General features: G+C 36.5%; 3 protein-coding genes across 3 annotated transcripts in view; 1 reads left to right on the forward strand and 2 right to left on the reverse strand.

Moving 5' to 3' along the window:
* LOC145513832 (uncharacterized) overlaps positions 1 to 22,274 on the forward strand; it is a 139,097-nt gene that overhangs the window by 22,354 nt on the left and 94,469 nt on the right. The window lies entirely within an intron of this gene.
* LOC145513486 (olfactory receptor 4F15-like) lies at positions 7,308 to 8,246 on the reverse strand. The gene has a single exon (XM_081510001.1). It carries the CDS (start codon positions 8,244 to 8,246, stop codon positions 7,308 to 7,310), a length of 939 nt encoding a protein of 312 aa, XP_081366127.1.
* On the reverse strand, positions 18,819 to 19,814 carry LOC145512431 (olfactory receptor 4F3/4F16/4F29-like). The gene has a single exon (XM_081506140.1). It carries the CDS (start codon positions 19,803 to 19,805, stop codon positions 18,819 to 18,821), a length of 987 nt encoding a protein of 328 aa, XP_081362266.1. The 5' UTR covers positions 19,806 to 19,814.

Raw genomic sequence — 22,274 nt, forward strand, 5'->3', positions numbered from 1 at the left:
AGCAGCAGCAGCAGAGTTAAGAACTGTTGACTGGTTATTTTGATACTTAATGTCTGTATCTCCATGCTACAATATGCCTATCATCACATTTGGAAAAATAGAATCCTTACACCAAACTTTTTTTCTGGATGCTGGCTAGTCATCACAAGACTTATCTTTGACTCTTGTTCATACACTGTTTCAGGCTGTTTAGCCTCTATATATTTACAGGTGCAGTATTCTTTACATATGTAATTAGCCAGGTTCTTCCTTTCCTTTCTGTTGGCATGACTATTCTGTTGCATTTAAATGACTTGAGTGATTCGTTGCAAGCTAAATTTTAGTTTGGGAAGTGTTTTATATGACTGTATTTTCTTCTATAGAAATGAAGGATTTCCATCAACAGATTTAGAAATTTCTATTCATACACCTTTTCACAAAGAACAGAAATTAATTTTTTAAAAAAGGTATTGGAAATAACTCTGATTTTTAAACATTCTTATACTTACTCAATACATCTTAACCAATTTATCAGTACTTCTTTGATCTTATATGTGGACCTGATTTGTATGTATTTGCTCACTCAGTTGTATCTGACCCTTTCCAACCCATGAACTGGAACCCACCAGGCTCCTCTGCCCATGGAATTTTCCAGGCAAAAATACCATAGTGGGTTACCATTTCCTACTCCAGGGGATCTTTCCATCCCAGAGGTTGAAGCCACATCTCTTACATCTCCTGCACTGGCAGGCAGATTCTTTACCACTGTGCCACCTGGGAAGCCCAATCCTTATTTACTTCATAACTTATCCTACTTGATAATTTGTTTGCCTTTTCTTTTTATTTCCATTGCCTTTATATCATTTATTCATTTTTTAGTCCATTTTTAGACCCTTGGGAAACCAGTACCTATTATCAGTTTACTAGCCAGCACTAATCTCAGTCTCCCTATAATGTTTTGAGTTGGTATTTTAGAAATGGAAGTTTCACTAAGTTTTCTCTTTATTGATTAAATAATGTTCAGTAGATCCAGCAAGGATTCCCATATTCCTCACTGTTTATGTGTGTTGTATACAAAAATGCCTGCTTCTCCCAATCTTATCTCTTTAGGCCTTGTGTCAGGTATGTATCTATGACAAGATAGATGCCCCACCTACATGATGAATAGTTTCTGTATCATCTAATATAAAACTTTGTTAATGTCATTATTTTTTATTCTAAAGAAAGTATGTCTTTTAGTGGACGTCTCCTCTGCTGTTTGCCCAGATCAGCAACCTCATTCTTTTGGTAAATGTATCTATCTTTTAGAGTAACCATGTGATATGATGAGAAGATGACATGTAGATCCCACCTCTCTGACCACTACTGTCTGGTCAAAGGGTGAACTTCTGACCTAAGTCATAATGACGTATCTCCAGTTCATAGTTGAATGGTGCATGTATGGGTCTCTGACCATGATGGGCCAAATCTGAGCTTTTCCTTGAGATGTTAGACGAGAATAGAGAGAAAGCAAGCCCCAGTACCTTTTGGAGTATGTTGTGCAGAAACTGCTGTCAATCATGTTTTCTGCTGTCAGAAATTGAATCTGGAATACTTTCTTAAAGATACCTGAGAGAAGAAGATGTAAGATTTAAAGACAGGAGCTTACCAGTATTCAAGTTCTTGGTTTCATGTGTCTAAGGCATTTAGCTTCCTTCTCAGCCTGCATTCAACTTGGTCACTAGCTGAGCCAATAAATGCCCAATATATCTATCCCCTTCCCTATATTTGTTTAATTTGTGGTTCGAGCATCTAAAAGGATATTGACAGGGACTTCCCTGGTGGTCCAGTGGTACTGAAGCCCACATCCTCTAGAGCCCATGCTCCGCAACAAGAGAAGCCACTGCAATGAGAAGGCTGTGCACCACAATTAGAGAGTAGTTCCCACTCATTGCAAGTAGAGAAACCCTATGCATTACAATGAAGACCCCACAGAGTCAAAAACTTTTTTATTCTTTAAAAAGGGATATTGACAATTACAGCTCTGATTCTAAAAACCCTGTATATTGAGTTAACTCTGATGTGAAATCCTTCATTGTTTTATTTCTTTAAGAAAATATTATTTTTTCTTCTTATAAAAAAGAAAATATGTTTATCATGTAAGATTTATTTGGATATTAGAGATTAAAAATTAAAAATCACCATATGGAGATAATTAATAGTAATATCTCAGTATATCTCTTTCTAATGTTGTTCTTTTCCAGTGAGTCTGTTCTTCGCATCAAGTGGCCAAAGTATTGGAGCTTCAGCCTCAGCATCAGTCCTCCCAGTGAATACTCAGGGTTGATTTCCTTTAGGATTGACTGGGTATGATCTCCTTGCTGTCCAAGGGACTCAAGAGTCTTCTCCAGGACCACAATTCAAAAGCACCAATTCTTGAGTGTTCAGCCTTCTTTATGGTCCAACTCTTATATCTGTACATGACTACTGGCAAAACCACAGATCTGACTATATGGACCTTTGTTGTCAAAGTGATGTCTCTGCTTTTTAATACACTGTCTAGTTTTGTCATAGTTTTTCTTTCAAGGAGCATACATCTTTTAATTTCATGGCTGCAGTCACCATCCACAGTGATTTTGTAGCCCAGGAAAATAAATTCTGTCACTCTTTCCACTTTTACCCTTCTATTTGCCATGAAGTGATGGGACCAGACTGGTTCCAAATAGGAAAAGGAGTACGTCAAGGCTGTTTATTGTCACCCTGCTTATTTAACTTATATGCAGAGTACATCATGAGAAACACTGGGCTGGAGGAAGCACAAGCTGGAATCAAGATTGCCTGGAGAAATATCAATAACCTCAGATATGCAGATGACACCACCCTTATGGAAGAAAGTGAAGAAGAACTAAAGAGCCTCTTGATGAAAGTGAAAGAGGAGAGTGAAAAAGTTGGCTTAAAGCTCAACATTCAGAAAACTAAGATTATGGCATCTGGTCCCATCACTTCATGGCAGATAGATGGGCAAACAGTGGAAACAGTGGCTGACTTTATTTTTCTGGGCTCCAAAATCAGTGCAGATGGTGATTGCAGCCATGAAATTAAAAGACGCTTGCTCCTTGGAAGGAAAGTTATGGCCAACCTCGACAGCGTATTGAAAAGCAGAGACATTACTTTGCCAACAAAGGTCCATCTAGTCAAGGCTATGGTTTTTCCAGTGGTCATGTATGGATGTGAGAGCTGGACTATAAAGAAAGCTGAGCACAGAAGAATTGATGCTTTTGAACTGTGGTATTGGAGAAGACTCTTGAGAGTCCCTTGGACAGCAAGGAGATCCAACCAGTCCATCCTAAAGGAAATCAGTCTTGGGTGTTCATTGGAAGGACTGACGTTGAAGCTGAAACTCCAATCCTTTGGCCACCTCATGTGAAGAGCTGACTCATTTGAAAAGACCCTGATGCTGGGAAAGATTGAGGGCAGGAGGAGAAGGGGACAACAGAGGATGAGATGGTCAGATGGCATCACCGACTCGATAGACATGGGTTTGGGTGGACTCCAGGAGTTGGTGGTGGACAGGGAGGCCTGGCATGCTGCGGTTCATGGGGTCGCAAAGAGTCAGACACAACCGAGCAACTGAACTGAACTGAACTAATGGGACCAGATGCCATGTTCTTCGTTTTTTGTATGTTGAGTTTTAAAGCAGCTTTTTCACTCTCTTATTTATTGCAGTATTCTCCCTGCTTCTTCATAGGTGGAATATTTTTTTTGTATTGATTTATCAGTCCCACATATATGCTAAAGACATTAACTATTATATTTATGCTCAAAATGTCCCTCTCAAATTCTTGTTTCCTTTTTAATTTCACTTACCATATTCTACAACATTAAAGTGCTTTTTGTACACCAACTCCACAGAGCTATTGAATTGCGCCTTTATAGTTTTACTCTTTAGTTCTTTTCCTTTCCAACTGGTACCTAATTAATATTCATAAATATGTATATTTATTGAAATATAGTTAATAAATTAAATAAGTTAATTTAAAATGTGTTAGTTTCAAGTATACAGCAAAGTGATTCAGTTTTATATATATATATTCTTTTTACAAGATGTTAAGTATAGTTCCCTGTGCTATACAGTAGGTTTTGGTTATCTATTTTATATATAGAAGTATATCTTTGTTAATCCTAAACTCCTTATTTATCGCTCCTCCCCACCCCCTGCTATCCCCTTTGGTAACTGTAAGTTTGTTTTCTATGTCTGTGAGTCTGTTTCTGTTTTGTAAAAAAGTTCATTTGTATCATTATTTTAGATTCCACATATAAGTGATATCACATGATATTTCTCTTTCTTTGATTTATTTCACTTAATATAATTTCTAGGTTCATCCATGTTGCTGCAAATGGCATTATTTCATTCTTTTTTGTGGATGAGTAATATTCCATTGTATGTATGTACCACTTCTTCTTTATCCATTCATCTATTGATGGACATTTAGGTTGCTCCCATGTCCTAGCTACTGTTAATATTGCTTCAGTGAACATTGGGGGTACATGTGTCTTTTTTAATTATGGTTTTCTCAGAGTATGTGCCCAATAGTGGGATTGCTGGGTCATATAGTAGTTCTATTTTTAGTTTTTTAAGGACCCTCCATACTGTTCTCCATAGTGGTTGTATCAATTTACATTCCCACCAACCATGGATGAAGGTTCCCTTTACTCCACACCCTCACCAGCATTTACTGTTTGTAGATTTTTTTAATAATGGCCATTCTGACTGGTCTGAGGTGATATCTCATTATGGTTTTGATGTGCATTTCTCCAATTATGAGAGATGTTGAGCATCTTTTCGTGTTTGTTGACTTTCTGTATGTCTTCTTTGTGGAGAAATGTCTATTTAGGCCTTCTGCCCATTTTTGATCAGATGGGCTTTTTTTTTTAATGTTGAGCTGCTTGTATATTCTGGAGAGTACTCCTTTGTCATTTGCTTCATTTGCAAATATTTTCTACCATTATAAGGGTTGTCTTTTTGTTTTATTTAGGGTTTCCTTTGCTGTGTAAAAGCTCTTAATTTTTAATTAGGTCTCATTTGTTTGCTTTTGTTTTTATTTTCATCATTCTAAAATGTAGGTCAAAAAGGATCGTTTGTGATTGATGTCAGTGTTAATTAATAAAGACCCACCCATCAGTAGACAGGCTGCTTAAAGTCTTATGAATTAATGATTTTAAAGTCCAAAACAAAATAAGAAGAAAAATGAGTGTAAAAGAGTAAAACAACTTCCTAAAAGATGTCTGACACCTATCAATAGTTTAAAAAAAGTAATTAATTACAAAATTCTACCAAAAATTGCTAACCTACATTTTTTAAGAATCTTTAAAATAAGTAGCCATTAGAATGATTTTATCATAATCATTACTTTGTATATAAATAGCTTAGTTTATTTATTTAGATTAGAAAGATTTTTGTCTCTGGCCTATATTATCTTTGGATCCCAAAAACTTGAAATTGCCATGGCTGTTTAGTTATGAAAACCATGATCCACTAATAGAAACAGATCAAGGAATGCTGTAATATTCATATATGACATTCTTGAAGCTCATTTAAAATAACTGTGAAATCTTGGTAGCAATAAGAAAAGTTATAGTGAATACCCTTCAAAGTATTGATTAAAGGAAAAAATCAACATAGACGAATACTATTTAATAGTATGCTTCTAATAAGTGACATAAATAAAAGCCAAGGGTGAATGATAACATTATCATCCAGTTATAAAATACCCAGGACCCTGTTGAAGAAATTTCTTTTTGAGCTGCAGAAAAAGGAACTTCAAAGCAGCAAATAATCATATGAAATTGATACCTATGAAAAGAGAAATGACCTTACCATGTCACTTCTGCTATCACTGGGGTCAGAGATAGAAAGCCAGTGAATACTTTGTTAGTGGCAAGTTCAAGAATACAAATTAACAAGTTGACCCAGATTTTTTTTCCAATTTTTTTAATCTAAAGTGAGAAGAAAGGAATTAACCGTGTCAGGTGATGGATGCATTAATTATCTTGATATTGGCAGTCACTCCACAATGTATATGTATATCAAATCATCACATTGTATACTTTAAACATATACAATTATATTTGTCAATTTTTCCCCAGTAATTTGGGGCAGGGATAGAGAGCTGAGATTATTATCCTAGATTATTATCCTAGATTTCTCACTTCACATATCTCTGCCTGAGTATTATCATTGATAAAATAAAGGGGTTAGAACACATGATCTTTCAAATTTCAGTTATAAAATTAAACAATCCTGTTATAAAGTCAACAGTTATCTAGGTTATCTATTAGAAAAAACAGTTATCTATTGGAAAAAACCGATCAGGTATTACAGCAGTTTGGTAGATAATTTGAGAAATTAACATTAACCAATTCCAAACAGGGAAAGAATAACAGTGAAAAGGAATAATATTCTAGTTTCCAACACTGAATTATTGAACACCTCTCTGTTTGGCACCTTTTGAGAGATAAGACAATTGGATGTGGTGGATTAAGATGATAATCAGCTTTCACTTGAAGTATTTTACATAGTAATTATACAAAGAATGAGCTAAGCATTTCTTAATTATTAAAAAGACATGAAATACTCACCACCCAGAGTTACCATGAATAGTAAATAAAATCATATAAAACATCCAACAAAAGCTGGAAACATAGAAAGCTACAATGTAAGCTCCCTTTATTATTATTAAGTATATAGCAACATGAAAATCTCTAAATGTAACCTAGTACATAAAATTAATAGAGGTCTGAAATGACATTTTTTCTATTGTCATTAAAGGTAGAGCTAAATACTTTGCCAACAAAGGTCTGTCAAGTCAAGGCTATGGTTTTTCCAGTAGTCATGTATGGATGTGAGAGTTGGACTGTGAAGAAAGCTGAGCGCCAAAGAATTGATGCTTTTGAACTGTGGTGTTAGAGAAGACTCTTGAGAGTCCCTTGGACTGCAAGGAGATCCAACCAGTCCATCCTAAAGGAGATCAGTCCTGGATGTTCATTGGAAGGACTGATGTTGAAGCTGAAACTCCAATACTTTGGCCACCTCATGCGAAGAGTTGACTCACTGGAAAAGACCCTGATGCTGGAAAGGATTGGGGGCAGGAGGAGAAGGGGATGACAGAGGATGAGATGGCTGGATGGCATCACCAACTCAATGGACATGAGTTTGCATAAACTCTGGGAGTTGGTGATGGACAGGGAGGCCTGGCGTGCTGCGATTCATGGGGTTGCAAAGAGTCAGACACAACTGAGCGACTGAACTGAACTGAACTGAACTGAAATATCTTTTATCTTTAGAGCATTTAGGACATCTTACTGTAACTCACAAGCTGATGGCAGAGTTTCTTCATTGCTGCTTTCATCTCCTTGTTCCTGAATGTATAGATGACTGGGTTAAGAAAAGGAGTGAGAACTGCATCAAAGATAGCAAGAAACTTGTCCAAGTGTGATGAAGGGAAGGGCCAGGTGTAGAAGAAGATTAATGGCCCAAAGAATAAGACCACCACAGTGACATGAGCTGACAAGGTGGAGAGGGCCTTGGATACACTACCTGAGGAGTGTTTCCAAACGGTGACCAGAATGAAGATGTAAGAAATAATCAATATGAAGAAGGAACCCACAGAGATGAGTCCACTGTTGGCAGTGACGATGAACTCTAGTCTATAGGTCTCTGTGCAAGCAAGTTTAATGAGTTGGGGGAGATCACAGTAAAAGCTATCCAATACATTAGGACCACAGAAGGGCAAGTCTACAACAAAAGCCAATTGGGCCACTGAGTGAATGAGGCCAAGGACCCAGGCGGCAGCCAAAATCAAAATGCACATTCGTGGGTTCATGATGGTCAGATAGTGGAGAGGCTTGCATATGGCTACATATCTGTCAAAGGCCATGGCAATGAGCAGCACCATTTCTGTGCCCCCAATGGCATGAATAAAGAAGATCTGAGTTAGACACCCCCCAAAAGAGATGGCTTTGTGTTTTCTGAAAAGGTCATAAATCATTTTGGGAGCAGCAATAGAGCAAACCCCCACATCAAGAAAGGAGAGGTTGGCCAGCAGGAAATACATGGGGGAGTGCAAGCTAGTGTCAGCACTCACAGAGAACACAATGAGGAGGTTTCCCATCAGGCTTGCCATGTAGAACACAGAGAAAAAGAGGAAAAGAAGAAGCTGGATCTCCCAGGAACTGGAGAGTCCCAGGAACACAAACTCAGACACCATGGAGTGGTTGGCTCCACCCATTGTCTCTGCAAACAGAGGTGACTCAATTTTACCTAAAAAAGAATAAAAATGAAATCAACCTTGTGAGGAGTCAGTGACCGCATGAAAATACTGCCATAATTCACACAGCCGAAACAAAAATAATAAACCTGTTAATATTGTAAAGGAATTATCCTTCAATTAAAAATAGTTTTTTTTAAAAAATGCAGTTGCAGAAGATATGCAGTAACTATTTGTCACAAAGCACTGCTTCTAACTCCCTGGCCTCTCTAGAATTCTCTACTGCTGCTGCTGCTGCTAAGTTGCTTCATTCGTGTCCGACTCTGTGCGACCCCATAGACGGCAGCCCACCAGGCTCCCTGGTCCCTGGGATTCTCCAGGCAAGAATACTGGGGTGGGTTGCCATTTCCTTCTCCAATGCATGAAAGTGAAACATGAAAGTGAAGTTGCTCAGTTGTGTCCGACTCATAGTGACCCCATGGACTGCAGCCCACCAGGCTCCTCCGTCCATGGGATTTTCCAAGCAAGAGTACTGGAGTGGGGTGCCATTGCCTTCTCCCTAGAATTCTCTAGGTTTTGATAAAAGAAAGAAATATGCTGCTGAATCAAAAGGGTTATGCAAAGCAGATAGGAGTGCCTTGGAATACCATGAGGGAGGAAAGAGGAAATAGAAATGAACTTATTGATTTTTCTCACAGTTTGTTACTCCCATGCACGGATTTCCCCAAACTTCAGACAATTCTGATGGCCTTCATTTTCTTTACACTCTGACTGCCTCCGATATGAAATGCTATCAGTTTCATTGATACTCCCTTGCTAAACATATTGCAGTTTTATCAAATCATAGTCATCTGTTCCCCATAAAGAGAGAAGATACTGTAGAAACCTAAAAAATGTATCCAGCTTTTGTAGCTCAGCTCAAGGAGTGGGAGTGATCACAAAGCTTGAGTTGTGAGAGCATATGACAGAGTTAGGACAAGCCAGAAAAGAAATCTGTGCTGCAGACTGTAAACATGGATGAGCTAATGCAGTGTAGCAAATAATATTCTGTGTTATATTAGGAAATCATTGTCCATGCCATGTTCACTTTTCATGGTTCATGGAATGTTGGAAAGATTGAAAAGAACACTGCGCTTGTAATTGGGAAAGTTGTGATCAAGCACAGGCCCTAAGTTCATGGGAAGTTCTTTCTCTCCCATCCCTTCCACACTCAACTCACTTCTTGAACTCAGTTCCATCATCTGGAAAATAAAGGGGACTGAGTAGGTGATGCTAAGTAATCCTTTCAAGTCTAACATTTCTATGACTTTATAACACAATGCCAGCCCAGTAGGTAATGAACCTCACCGTAATGATGATATTCCCTGCATTGGAGTGCTACCATATTCACCACCTTTTCCCTCATCTGCAATTGATTATAAGTCCCATATCCCATAAAAGCCCTCTCCTTGTATTAGTCTCCCTCTTCTCTTATTGTTTTTGTTCCACTAACATTTAATAGCATATTACTATAAATTTTCTATGTCATTTATTTTTCTCTTTATCATAACAGTCTATAATCAATCAGCAAACATTTTATAGATACCTCCTAAGCCCAATGCATTGTTCCAGAACATTATGGACTTCCTGAAGTATTAAAATATTTACTGCCATTAAGGCATTTACATTTTATTTTAGCACATACTAAAATATAAACAATAAAAAATTCTTACATAGAGAATGTCAAATAAGTAGTATGAGCATAGAATTGTTGAAGCAGAAAAGATACACATGAGCCAGAGTGATCAGGGCTGTCTTCAGAAAGAAATCAAGACCTATGATGCAGTTTAAGATATGGATATAAGTTATTTGGATATACAGCTTCATATCTGACTCTGAAAGAGTTGCTGAAACATAATGAGGGAATAGCTCCCAGTCTGAAGCAGTGTTTGATAAGCTATCAATGAAAATAATAAGAACAAGCCAAAGTAAAACAAAAGCAGTGACATGGGCAAGACACTACAATAACACCTTTACCGACACTATCTTGTTTGATACTTACAAAAACCATAAAAGTTATCAGCTCCTTTTCACAGTGGAGGAAATCGAGCCCATGAGAGGGAAAGCCATAGATTAGAACAGTAAGTGGAAGAACTGATATTGATTCCCCGATTTGCCTCTTAACCAGTATATAGAGAAGACTTTTCTCATGACTTTCTGATTATTTAACATAACACAGCCATAATTCTTCCTGGCTATTGAAGTAAAGGGAAAATCTGTGTGATACCTGCATCTCAGAGCTCCTGGCTGAGTTCCCAGCCTGCCGTTGCTTTAGTCCACATGAAGGCCTTTAGCTTCCCAGAGAAGAGGCTCTGCTCCAGTGCTGTCTCATTAACCGAGGAAGCAAAAGTGCTCAGTTTCCACGTGAAGAAATAAAATAAAGCCCAGCACTACACTAATTCGAATTCTGTTCCCACTTGCAATAAAACTGTCTCCTGCCTTTTGTAATTCCCTTTCTTGGATCTCAATCTTATAGAGCAATGGATAAACAGAAACAAATAATAATAATAATTTCAGTTTCTGACTGTATGTGCTCTTTCTCATTTGTGTTAATTCTTACTCATTAAGCTCAGCTGAAGCTGCTTCTATTGTACAAGGTAACAGTTAACTGATTTCTTTACAAAATGACCCTGTGACCAGAAATGTCTATTGAGTCTTGGTCTTTAGGGACTTCAGCATTGTACACCAATATCCTCAAGCTATTTCTGAATTTGTTACCAACCTACTCGTATAAAGACCTGACATGTGACTGTTACCAAAGAGTTAACCATATTCATCTTTTATTGGTTAAAACTAGCATTGCTTCATGTACAAATAGCTGTAAAAATGCTGTTATTGGGAAAGATCTGGCTAATTGGCACACAGGAGAGTACTGACCAAATGATACTGCAGAGACTTAGGATTGCCAGTATGATTTCATTTATCCAAGGGAATTGTCACCCAGAATGCTGCCACACCAGCAGAGGAAGTTATGGATTAGCCACAAACGGGAAGAAAAAGAATTCAGAAAACATTTTAAACACCATTTTGTTGACTTAATTTGAAATATTTATTTCCTGAGTAAGGTTAAAGAATCTCCAAGAAACACATAAATATACCTTTGTTATGTTCATATCAAATCAACTTCACCCAAGAAACTTACCAAAAAACAGAAAAATTAAGAAACAAGAAACTTACCAGAAAAATAGAAATCCCTAGTGTGTGTGTGTGTGCGTGTGTGAATTATCTATAAGGCTATTATTCTGTCTTACATTCAAAAACTAGCATATTTATAGACTACATGAAACACTGTTTAACTGTTAATTCAATTCATGGCCTATAATTTCACATCAAAAAGAATACTTTTAACTCAGAAATAACTACTGTGTTGGACTTCATTGTAGATTGTGAATCAGAAAACTTAAATTCTATTCATGTTTGGCCAGTAACTCACTCTGTAACTTCAGATGTTTCACTTCATGTCTCTATAGTAATATTTCCTCATCTGTAAAATGAGCAGGTTATAGAAAATAATTTCTACAGTATCTTCCAGTTCCTAAGCTGCCTATGTTATGAACAGTTATATATTCTCATTGATTCATGGGGAGAGGAAAGGTATAAAATGTAAGATCAATTATTGAATATATGGCTTAGCAAACATAAGAAATAGAAAATTCAGCAGATAAATTCAATCTTGACAATTTTTTTAACTAATTATCACAGAAGTAGTAAATATAAATTGTAAGAAATAGTATATCTGTTTAGTGTGAAAAGTAGAGAGGAAAGAAAACCTTTTTGCATTATGTACAGCTCTATAGTGGCGTGACCATCTCTGATGGCTCACAGAAGTAAAAGAGGAGAAAGTTTACAAAGAAAGAAATTAGCTGATAAAAAATTCTGCTAAGCTAGAACACAACTTCATTAATTCATTGACATGAAGTTCCTACAAAGAGTTGGTGCAGGAGTAATATTCCACTGTGTATATGTACCACAGCTTCCTTATCCATTCGTCTGCTGATGGACATCTAGGTTGCTTCCATGTCCTGGCTATTGTAAACAGTGCTGCGATGAACACTGGGGTACACGTGTCTCTTTCACTCTGGTTCCCTCGGTGTGTATGCCCAGCAGTGGGATTGCTGGGTCGTATGGCAGTTCTATTCCCAGTTTTTTAAGGAATCTCCACACTATTCTCCATAGTGGCTGTACTAGTTTGCATTCCCACCAACAGTGTAAGAGAGTTCCCTTTTCTCCACACCCTCTCCAGCATTTATTGCTTATAGACTTTTGGATAGCAGCCATTCTGACTGGTGTGTAGAGGGGGGTCCAGGAAGGGGAACACATGTAAACCCATGGCTGATTCATGTCAATGTATGGCAAAAACTACTACAATATTGTAAAGTAATTAGCCCCCAACTAAAATAAATAAATTTATTTAAAAAAAAAAAGAGTTGGTGCAGGAAAAGATATACCACATTTTTAAAAGAGCCAGCAGCTATGAGAATAGATTTTTCAAGTACTCATCACAAAAGAAAGAAAGGGAGGGAAACAGAGAAAGAAAAAGAAAGGAAGAGAGTAAGAAAGGAAGAAGGGAAAGGAAGAGAGGAGAGAGGGAGGAGAGGAGAGGAGAAGGGAGGGAAGCAGAGGGGAGAGGAGGAAAGGAGAGAGGACGGGAGGAGAGACAAACACTATATTGCCCATGGAGGCTAGGAACATGAGGAAAAGAGCATGGAGAGAGGGTCAGTCTGTAGTGACCAGGGCAATATTCCTTTGTGTATGGAACATCATTCTGTCTTCTCCTTACCTATCTCCACTCCAGGTTCAGAGACAGAACTTTCCACCACAAACAGTGATGGACCCAGAATGAAGAGTAAACCCCAAGCCAGGGAAACAGAAAAATGACTCATTTGGAACTCTCACGCTAAGTTTTTATCCCAAAGAAATGCTTAAGAAAGAGAAAAGAGAAAGGAGGGATTAGGAGAAAGAGAGAGAGGGTAAAAGGAAACATAAAACAAGATACTAGAGCAAAATATAATTTTGTAATAGGAAAGAGTGTAAGATTACCGCAAGCAACTATGCTTCCTAAATTGTAAAATGCTAAATAAATGTGAAGGAATTTGAAAAAGAAAGAAGTTTTTGATTTAAATTAGAACCTTAAAGATAAAAACAGCAAACACAAAATCTACACAATTAGAAGGAATAAAATAAACATGAAAACAAATGGTAGGAAAAAGAGTACAGAAAAATATTTCCACAAAGCAGATGAAAATTGGGACCAAATATTTCACCATGAATTTTTTAAACTTACAGGATTGATCTTTACACACACACACACACACACACACACACACACAAGACATAGAGATTTAAAAGCTCAAAATAATATGACAAGATTTTTGCATCTATGTTCATCAGTGATATTGGCCAGTAATTTTCTTTCCTTATGTTGTCTTTGTCTGGCTTTGGTATCAGGGTAATGGTGGCCTCATAAGATGAGCTTGGGAGTGTCCCTTCCTCTGCAATGTTTTGGAAGACTTTCAGAAGCGTGCATGTTAACTCTTCTCTAAATTTTTGATAGAATTTGCCTGTGAAGCAGTCTGGTCCTGGACTTTTGATTGTTGGAAGATTTTTAATCACAGTTTCAATTTCCATACTTGTGATTGGTCTGTTCATATTTTCTGTTTCTTCCTGGTTGATCCACAAATCAATCAGAGTCATACACCACATCAACACATTGAAAAATATAAATGCATGATTATCTCAAGAGATGCAGAAAGAGCTTTTGACAATATTCAACACCCATTTGCGATTTAAAAACACTCTCCAGAAAGTAGGCATAGAGGGGACCACATCAACATAATAAAGGCCACATATAACAAACCCACAGCAAACATCAACCTCAATGGCAAAAAACTGAAAACATTTCTTCTAAGACAAGAAACAAGAAAAAGATGTCACTCTTGCCATTATTATTCAACTTAGTTTTGAAAGTCCTAGCCCAACAATCACAGAAGAAAAGGAAATAAAAGGAATCCAAACTGGAAAAGAAGTAAAACTGTCACTGTTTGCAAATGACATGGTAATATACATAGAAAATCCTGAAGATGCTACCAGAAAACTGCTAGAACTCACCAATGAATTTGGTAAGGTTATAGGATACAAAATTAATACACAGAAATCCCTTCCATTCCTATGCACTGAAAACAAAAGATCAGAAAAAGAAATCAAGGAAATAATCCCATTTACCATTGCATCAAAAAGAATAAAATACTTGGGAATAAGCCCACCTAAGGAGGCAAAAACCTATACTCAGAAAACTGTAAGATACTGATAAAAGAAGTCAAAGATGGCACAAACAGAGGGAGAAATATACCATGTTCTTGGATTGAAAGAATCAATATTGTGAAAATGACTATACTATCCAAAGCAATCTACAGATTCAATACAATCTCTATCAAATTACTAATGGCATTGTTCAGAGAATTAGAACAAAAAATTGTACAATTTGTATGGAAATACAAAAAACCATGAAGGGCTGAAGCAATTTTGAGAAAGAAAAATAGAGCTGGAGGAATCAGGCTGTCCCTGACTTCAGATTATACTATAAAGCTATAGTAATCAAAACAGTATAGTACTGACATAGAAACAGAAATATAGATCAATGGAATAAAATAGAAACCTAGAGATAAACCCATGCACCTATGGTCAGCTAATCTATGACAACAAAAGCAAGAATATAGAATGGAGAAAAAACAGTCTCTTCCATAAGTGGTGCTGGGAAAACTGGACAGCTACATGTAAACAAATGAAATTAAAACACTGCCTAAAACCCTACACAAAAATAAACTCAAAATGGATTAAAGACCTAAGTATAAGGACAAATAGTAAAAAGCTCTTAGAGGAAAACATAGGCAGACTCTTTGACATAAACCGCAGCAAGATGTTTTTTGATCCACCTCCTTGGGTAATGAAAATAAAAACAAAAATAAACAAACAGAACCTAAGTAAATTTAAGAGCTTTTACAAAGCAGAGGAAACAAAGACAACCAAAGGAAAGAAGACAACCTTCAGAATGGGAGAAAATATTTGCAAAAGAAGCAAAGGGATTAATCTCTGAAATATACAAACAACTCATGCAGCTCAGTATCAAAAAGCAAACAACCCAATCAAATAATGGGCAGAAGATCTAAATAGACTTTTCTCTGAAGAAGAAATGCAGGTGGCTAAAAAGCATATGAAAAGATACTCCTATGTCAATAATTATTAGAGAAATGCAAATCAAAACTACAATGAGGTATCATCTCACACCAGTCAGAATGGCTCGCATCAAAATATCTACAAACAATAAATGCTAGAGAGGGTGTGGAGAAAAGGGAAAGCTCCTACACTGTTGGTGGGAATGTAAATTTCTATAGCTACAAGAGTCTGTACGTTCCTTAAAAAGCTAAAAATGGAACTACTGGATGATCCAGCAATTCCACTGCTGAGTATATATCCAGAAAAAATGAAAACTTTTAAGTCAAAAAGATACATGCATCCCATGAAGTGAAGTGAAGTGAAGTGAAAGTTGCTGAGTCGTGTCCGGCGCTGCAACCCCATGGACTGTATAGTCCATGGAATTCTCCAGGCCATAATACTGGAGTGGGTAGCCTTTCCCTTCTCCAGGGGATCTTCCCAACCCAGGGATTGAACCCAGGTGTCCCACACTGCAGGCAGATTCTTACAGCTGAGCCACAAGGGAAGTAGAATTGTTAACTAAAGTATAGATTTTATTCAAATTTAACAAAATTTTATGCTAGCATTCATTATTTGTTTTCATACTTTATTCAAGACTCCACATTGTATTTAATTGCATTGTGCATCTTCATGGAGAAGGCAATGGCACCCTACTCCAGTACTCTTGCCTGGAAAATCCCATGGACAGAGGGGCCTGGTGGGCTGCAGTCCAGGGGGTCACTAAGAGTGGGACTGAGCAACTTCACTTTCACTTTTCACTTTCATGCATTGGAGAAGGAAATGGCAACCCACTCCAGTGTTCCTGCCTGGAGAATCCCAGGGACAGGGGAGCCTGGTGGGCTGCTGTCTATGGGGTCGCACAGAGTTGGACATGACTGAAGCGACTTAGCAGCAGCAGCAGCAGTGCAGCTTCAGGTGCTTGAAACAAATTCTGGTAAATTCTCTTTTCATTTTTATTCTATTACAAATATTTTCTAATTTTCCTTGTTATGGCTTTCTTAGATACACCCATCATTTAAAGAGGATGTTTAATTTCCAAATACATGAGATTTGTTAAAGCATCTTTGATAATAATTTCTCATTTCTATATTAATTTCTCATTTAAATGCTTTCCTCTCTGAAAACACTCTCTGTTTTTTCAGTCTTCTAACTTTACTGAGGCTTTCAATGACTAAGTCAAAGACCTGTTGGTAAATGTCACATTGGACTTGAAAATATATGGGTTATTTTCAAATATCTTTTGATATTTCTAACATACTTCCACAGTGATAAGAGAACAGACTTTGTGTGATTTCAATACCTTTAGACTATGAAATTTTTGCACCTTGTTTTATGTCCCTGTATATGTTCCAGAGTCTCCTAGTTTACAGTCTATGGGAACTTGAATAGAATTTGTATCCTACTGTTGTGTGAAAATTGTATAAATATTAATTCTGTTGAATTGGTTCATGATGCTATTCAGGTCTACTATATCCTTCTACTTCTCTGTATATTCATTCTATTAATTTTTGAGAGTTTGTTATTGGAACTCCAACTAAAATCTTAATTAATCTACTTAAAAAATAATTATATATGGAACCATTTTTTTAAAAAGATACATGTATCCCAATGTTCATAGCAGCCTTATTTACCATAGCCATTCATGAAAGCAGCCCAAAGTGCCCAAGAACAGATGATTGACTTAGGAAGATGTGATATATTTATATGCAGTGGAATATTACTCAGCCATAAAAAAGAATGAAATATTGCCAGTTGAAGCAACATGGGTAGACTTAGAGAATATATGCTTCTGAAATGTCAGAGAAAGATAAATACAACATGATATCACTTACATGTGATATAAAAATAATACAAATGAATCTGTAAACAGAAACAGACTCAAAGATGTAGAAAACAAACTTATGGTTACCAAAAGGGAGGGGAAGACCAAATTAAGATTATGGGATTAAGAGATACAAAGACTATATACAGAAAGTAGATAAGCAATAAAGATTTACTGTATAGCACAGGGAATTATACCCAATGTCTTATAATAATTTATAATGGAATATAACCTGAAAAAAATAACTATGCTATACACCTGAAACTAATACAACATCATAAATCAAATATACTCCAATTAAATAAATAAATAATAAAACTATAAGGAAAGCTGAGTGCTGAAGAATTGATGCTTTTGAACTGTGGTGTTGGAATAGACTCTTGAAAGTCCCTTGGACTGCAAGGAGATCCAACCAGTTAATCCTAAAAGAAATCAGTCCTGAATATTCATTGGAAGGACTGATGCTGAAGCTGAAACTTCAGTACTTTGTCCACCTGATGCAAAGAACTGACTCATTTGAAAAGAACCTGATGCTGGGAAAGACTGAAGACGGGAGGAGAACGGGACAACAGAGGATTAGATGGTTGGATGGCATCACCAACTTGATGGACATGAGTTTGAGTAAACTCTGAGAGTTGGTGATGGACAGGGAAGCCTGGTGTGCTGCAGTCCATGGGGTCACAAAGAGTTGGACATGACTGAGTGACTGAACTGAACTGATACTTTGTTTAATTTAGTTATTACCCTGGTTCTCATAATATATAAATCTTTTGCATTTTCATTCAGTATTACCTCTTTTATATACAAAATATTCAACCCATTTAAAATCATTTAGTTTTGCATAGTTATCTTTGCCATATAAAAATAGTGACTAAGTTTAGGAAATAACAGGAAACAATCATACACACTGAGGCATATAGGAATTTACAACAGTTGGTCTCAAAACATTTGATTAATTAAAAATACTAATATCAAAAAATATTAATATCTTCTGAGTTGTCGCTCTTTGAGTTAGCCAAATATCACCTTCCAATCCTAACTAAATTTTAAAACCTTGTAATTAATTAAATCTTTAGTGTGGATGGCTAAGTTCAGACATTAGAAGCCTCAAAATCTCAAAGCTACCTAGACAATAGTCTTTGTTTCATTTTTTTTCCTTCAGGTATATAGACACAGAGAAACACAAAGGGTTTGAATATTGGTACATATGTATATAAGAGATACATCTTTGAGAATTTCTATCAAAGAGAAGAATATCCAACATTTTGTTTTAACGGGAAACATGCCCAGTATGTGAGATTTCAGCCTTTACCAACATCTGTTAAGTTCTTAATAACATTATATTCCAGTGTTGAATTCACTCCTGCCTAGTATTTTCAGTTTCCTTAGAGCAAGGGTCCCTATGGAAAAAATGACCAAATGACCAGGTAGGAACAGAATTCTTGAGGAGACATTTCACAGTGAATATTGAAAATCATTAAGCACACTGAAAATACATATGAAAAGGGTAATTAAAGACGTTAATTTCCAAGAATAGTCAAGATCAATCTGAATTTCTTGGATTGTGCATGAGACCTCTTCCTGAAACCTAAAACCTTACCAAAGAGTCTCCTCATTGCCATCTTCATCTCCTTGTTTCTAAGTGTGTAGATAATAGGATTCATAAAAGGAGTAATTAGAACATCAAAGATGGCTAAAAATTTATCTATGGGTAAGGTAGGGAATGGCCACACATAGACAGTAATGCAAGGGCCAAAGAAAAAAGTTACCACAGTAATGTGAGCTGAGAGGGTAGAAGGGGCTTTGGATGAGCCACCTGAAGAGTGTTTGGGAACCATGACCAGGATGAAGATGTAAGACACAATCAGGATCAAGAAGGTGCCCACGGAGATGAAACCACTGTTGGCAGTGACCAGAAACTCCAGTCTATACGTGTCTGTACATGCAAGTTTGATGAACCGAGGAAAATCACAGTAAAAGCTATCCATTTCATTGGGGCCACAAAAGGGTAAGTTGACAACAAAAGCCAGCTGGGCCACAGAGTGGATGAGTCCAATGGTCCAAGCAACAGCCAGAAGAGTAGTGCACATTCTTAGGCTCATGATGGTCAGGTAGTGGAGCGGCTTACAGATGGCAACGTACCGATCATAGGCCATGACTATGAGCAGGACCATCTCTGCACCCCCAACAGTGTGAATAAAGAACATCTGAGTGATGCAGCCTCTCAAGGAGATGACTTTGTGTCTTCTGAAAAGGTCAGAAATCATCTTTGGGGTTGCAATGCTGGAAACACCTGTGTCGATGAAGGAGAGATTTGCCAACAAAAAGTACATAGGGGAGTGTAAATGGTGGTCTGAGAGAATTGTGAGCACAATGAGAAGGTTTCCCAACATACTCGCTATATAAAACATTGTGAAAACTAGAAAAAGAGGAATCTGGATCTCCCAAGAACTGGTGAGTCCCTGCAGCAAAAATTCAGACACCACTGAGCGATTTCTTCCATCCATCACTTCCTGCACAAGGCTGACTCTGAGGTTAACTGAAGAGCGTAGGAGGGAGACAGACATAATTAGTAAGTTTGAAAGCAAGTCCTTGCAAAACTGTCAGAAACTAAAGATCACCTTGCCATTTTAGAGTTACTTAGAGTTTCCACAGTACAAGTATGACAAAGAGCCAGAATCAGAAATGTTCCCTGCATAAATCTTTGGTATCATTTAATCATGTACCTCAAATTTAGTTTGGGCTTTAGTGTCTAAACAAGAAAGGAAAATGTAGACTAAAGCACCTTTGGATTTAAAGAGAGGTTACTCAAGAAATAGATTTGTACTTCCAAGTTTCTCAACTGAAATATGCCACAGAATGAAAACATGTACAAAAAGGTACAGAAAATTGTCTGAAGAGGTATTCTAATTTATTCTTTATAATGCTGCCTGATTCAGTGTGGCTAGACCACAATTTATTTACTAATTTCCCTATTAATAAGCATTTACCCAGTTTGCAGTTTGGGGGGCCCAACAAACAATACTGCAGATATCTTTATGTTCTCATCCTTTATGTCTTTGCATCCTCTATATCTTTATCTATGTCATCCTTTTGTACTGTTTTCCTTTCATGGTATGAATTCTCAGGATGTGATTACTGACACAAAGTACTTGTATTTTTAATTTGGGTAGGTTTCCCTGATTGCCTTCCCAAAAGGCTGTAATAAAACATATTTCCACAAGAATAAATGTTAACACTTTTTAAATTGTTGCCAGTATACTGGGTATAAAGTGATAGATCTTTGTTACTCTAATTTTCATTCCCTGACAGCCAATAAATTTGAACATGTTTTCTTGCAATTTAGATTTGGTCTTTTGTGAATTACTTTTCCATGTATTTTCCTATTTCTTATTGTGCTATCTTTTTCTTGTCATTTGTAAGAGCTCTTTTTATATTGTAGATGTTTAGTTTTTGTCATTTAGTATATGTCTAAATCAATTATCTATTAATTTGTTAATAATTTCTTTGGCTATTCCCAAGTTTTTAGTTGTTATATGATTAAATACAGCTGTCACTTGACTTATAGCTACTGAATTTAGTCTTGTTAAGATCTCCCTCACTCCTGGATCATACAACTACACCCTTAGATTTTCTTTCAACATTTCATTGTTTTTCGTTTTCTATTCAGTACTGTGCTCTATTACTTTTATATATGTTTTAAAATATAAGTCCACTTTTAATTTCTTCCAGGTATAATAGAATTGTAATAGCACTATGTGTTAAGTGGCCCATTCTTTCCCCAATGAATTTAATTATCATTTTTGCATTTTGCTAAATTTTCAGATAATTTTGAATCTGTTTCTAAATTCTTTGTTCTGTTTCCACTGATATATTTACCTACATCTGTATAAATATCAGAGTATTTCAAAACCGTGGCTTTATCCTATGTCACCTGATAAAGCAAGTCCCTCCTTTCCTGTAATTATTTTTCATGCTTAGTTGGCTATTCTTTTTTTTTTAATTAATTAGTTTTTTTTGGCTGTGCTGGGTTTTTGTTGCTGTGCCCAAGCTTCCTCTAGTTGCAGTGTGTGGGCTTCTCATTGTGGTGACTTCTCTTGTTGTGGAGAACCAGCTGTAGGGGTGCAGGCCCAGTAGTTGCAGCACGTGGGCTTAATAGTTGTGAGTCTTGGGCTCAGTAGTTGTGGCACAGGGGCTTAGTTGCCCGGTGGCACATGGGATCTTCCAGAGTCAGGGATCAAATTTGTGTCTCTTGCATTAGCAGGCAGATTCTTAACGACTGGACTTCCAGGAAAGTACACTTGTTCTTCAGTATATACATTATTTTATATAAACTGTTAGATCATTTTATCCAACCCCTCAAAAAAATTGCATTGGACTTCTTGATTTTAACTGCATTAAATTTATATATTAACTTGGAATGAAGTAGCATTGTTATTATGATGTTATCTTCCCATTTAAAAACGTTATGCATCTACCCATCTGTTCAAATCTTGTTTCATGTCCTTTAATAAGATTTTGTCTTTTTCTCCATACATATTCTATATGTTCTTTGTCAAACTTATTCCTTGTATTTTTTAACTTTTTTCTTGGCATTATGAACAGAATATTTTTTCTCATTTCCATTTCTAGATTCCTCTTGCTAGAATAAAGAAAATTTCATTCTGTTATATGTAGCTACCTTACCACGTTCTGTGTAATAGTGTTTTACTGCAGTGTCTTGGATTTTCTTGTTTTACAATAATATCTTCAGCAAATAGAGAACTTTTTCATATTTAATTTGTGTTGATTTGGTTAAGATAGTATATTCATTTTATCACTCTTATTAATATAGAAGTCTTATATACTTGTCTGTTCTTTTCATGTTTATCATCTCTTCCAGCAATACATTTCTGCACTCTTGTTTTAAAATAATATGCCAATTATTTTTAATTAATTAGTTTCCTACTAGTAGGAAGTTAATTTCCCTATTAATT

Source organism: Giraffa tippelskirchi, chromosome 7 (genome assembly GCF_054371585.1).
Source record: "Giraffa tippelskirchi isolate mGirTip1 chromosome 7, T2T-mGirTip1v1.2.pri, whole genome shotgun sequence".
Lineage (NCBI taxonomy): Eukaryota > Metazoa > Chordata > Mammalia > Artiodactyla > Giraffidae > Giraffa > Giraffa tippelskirchi.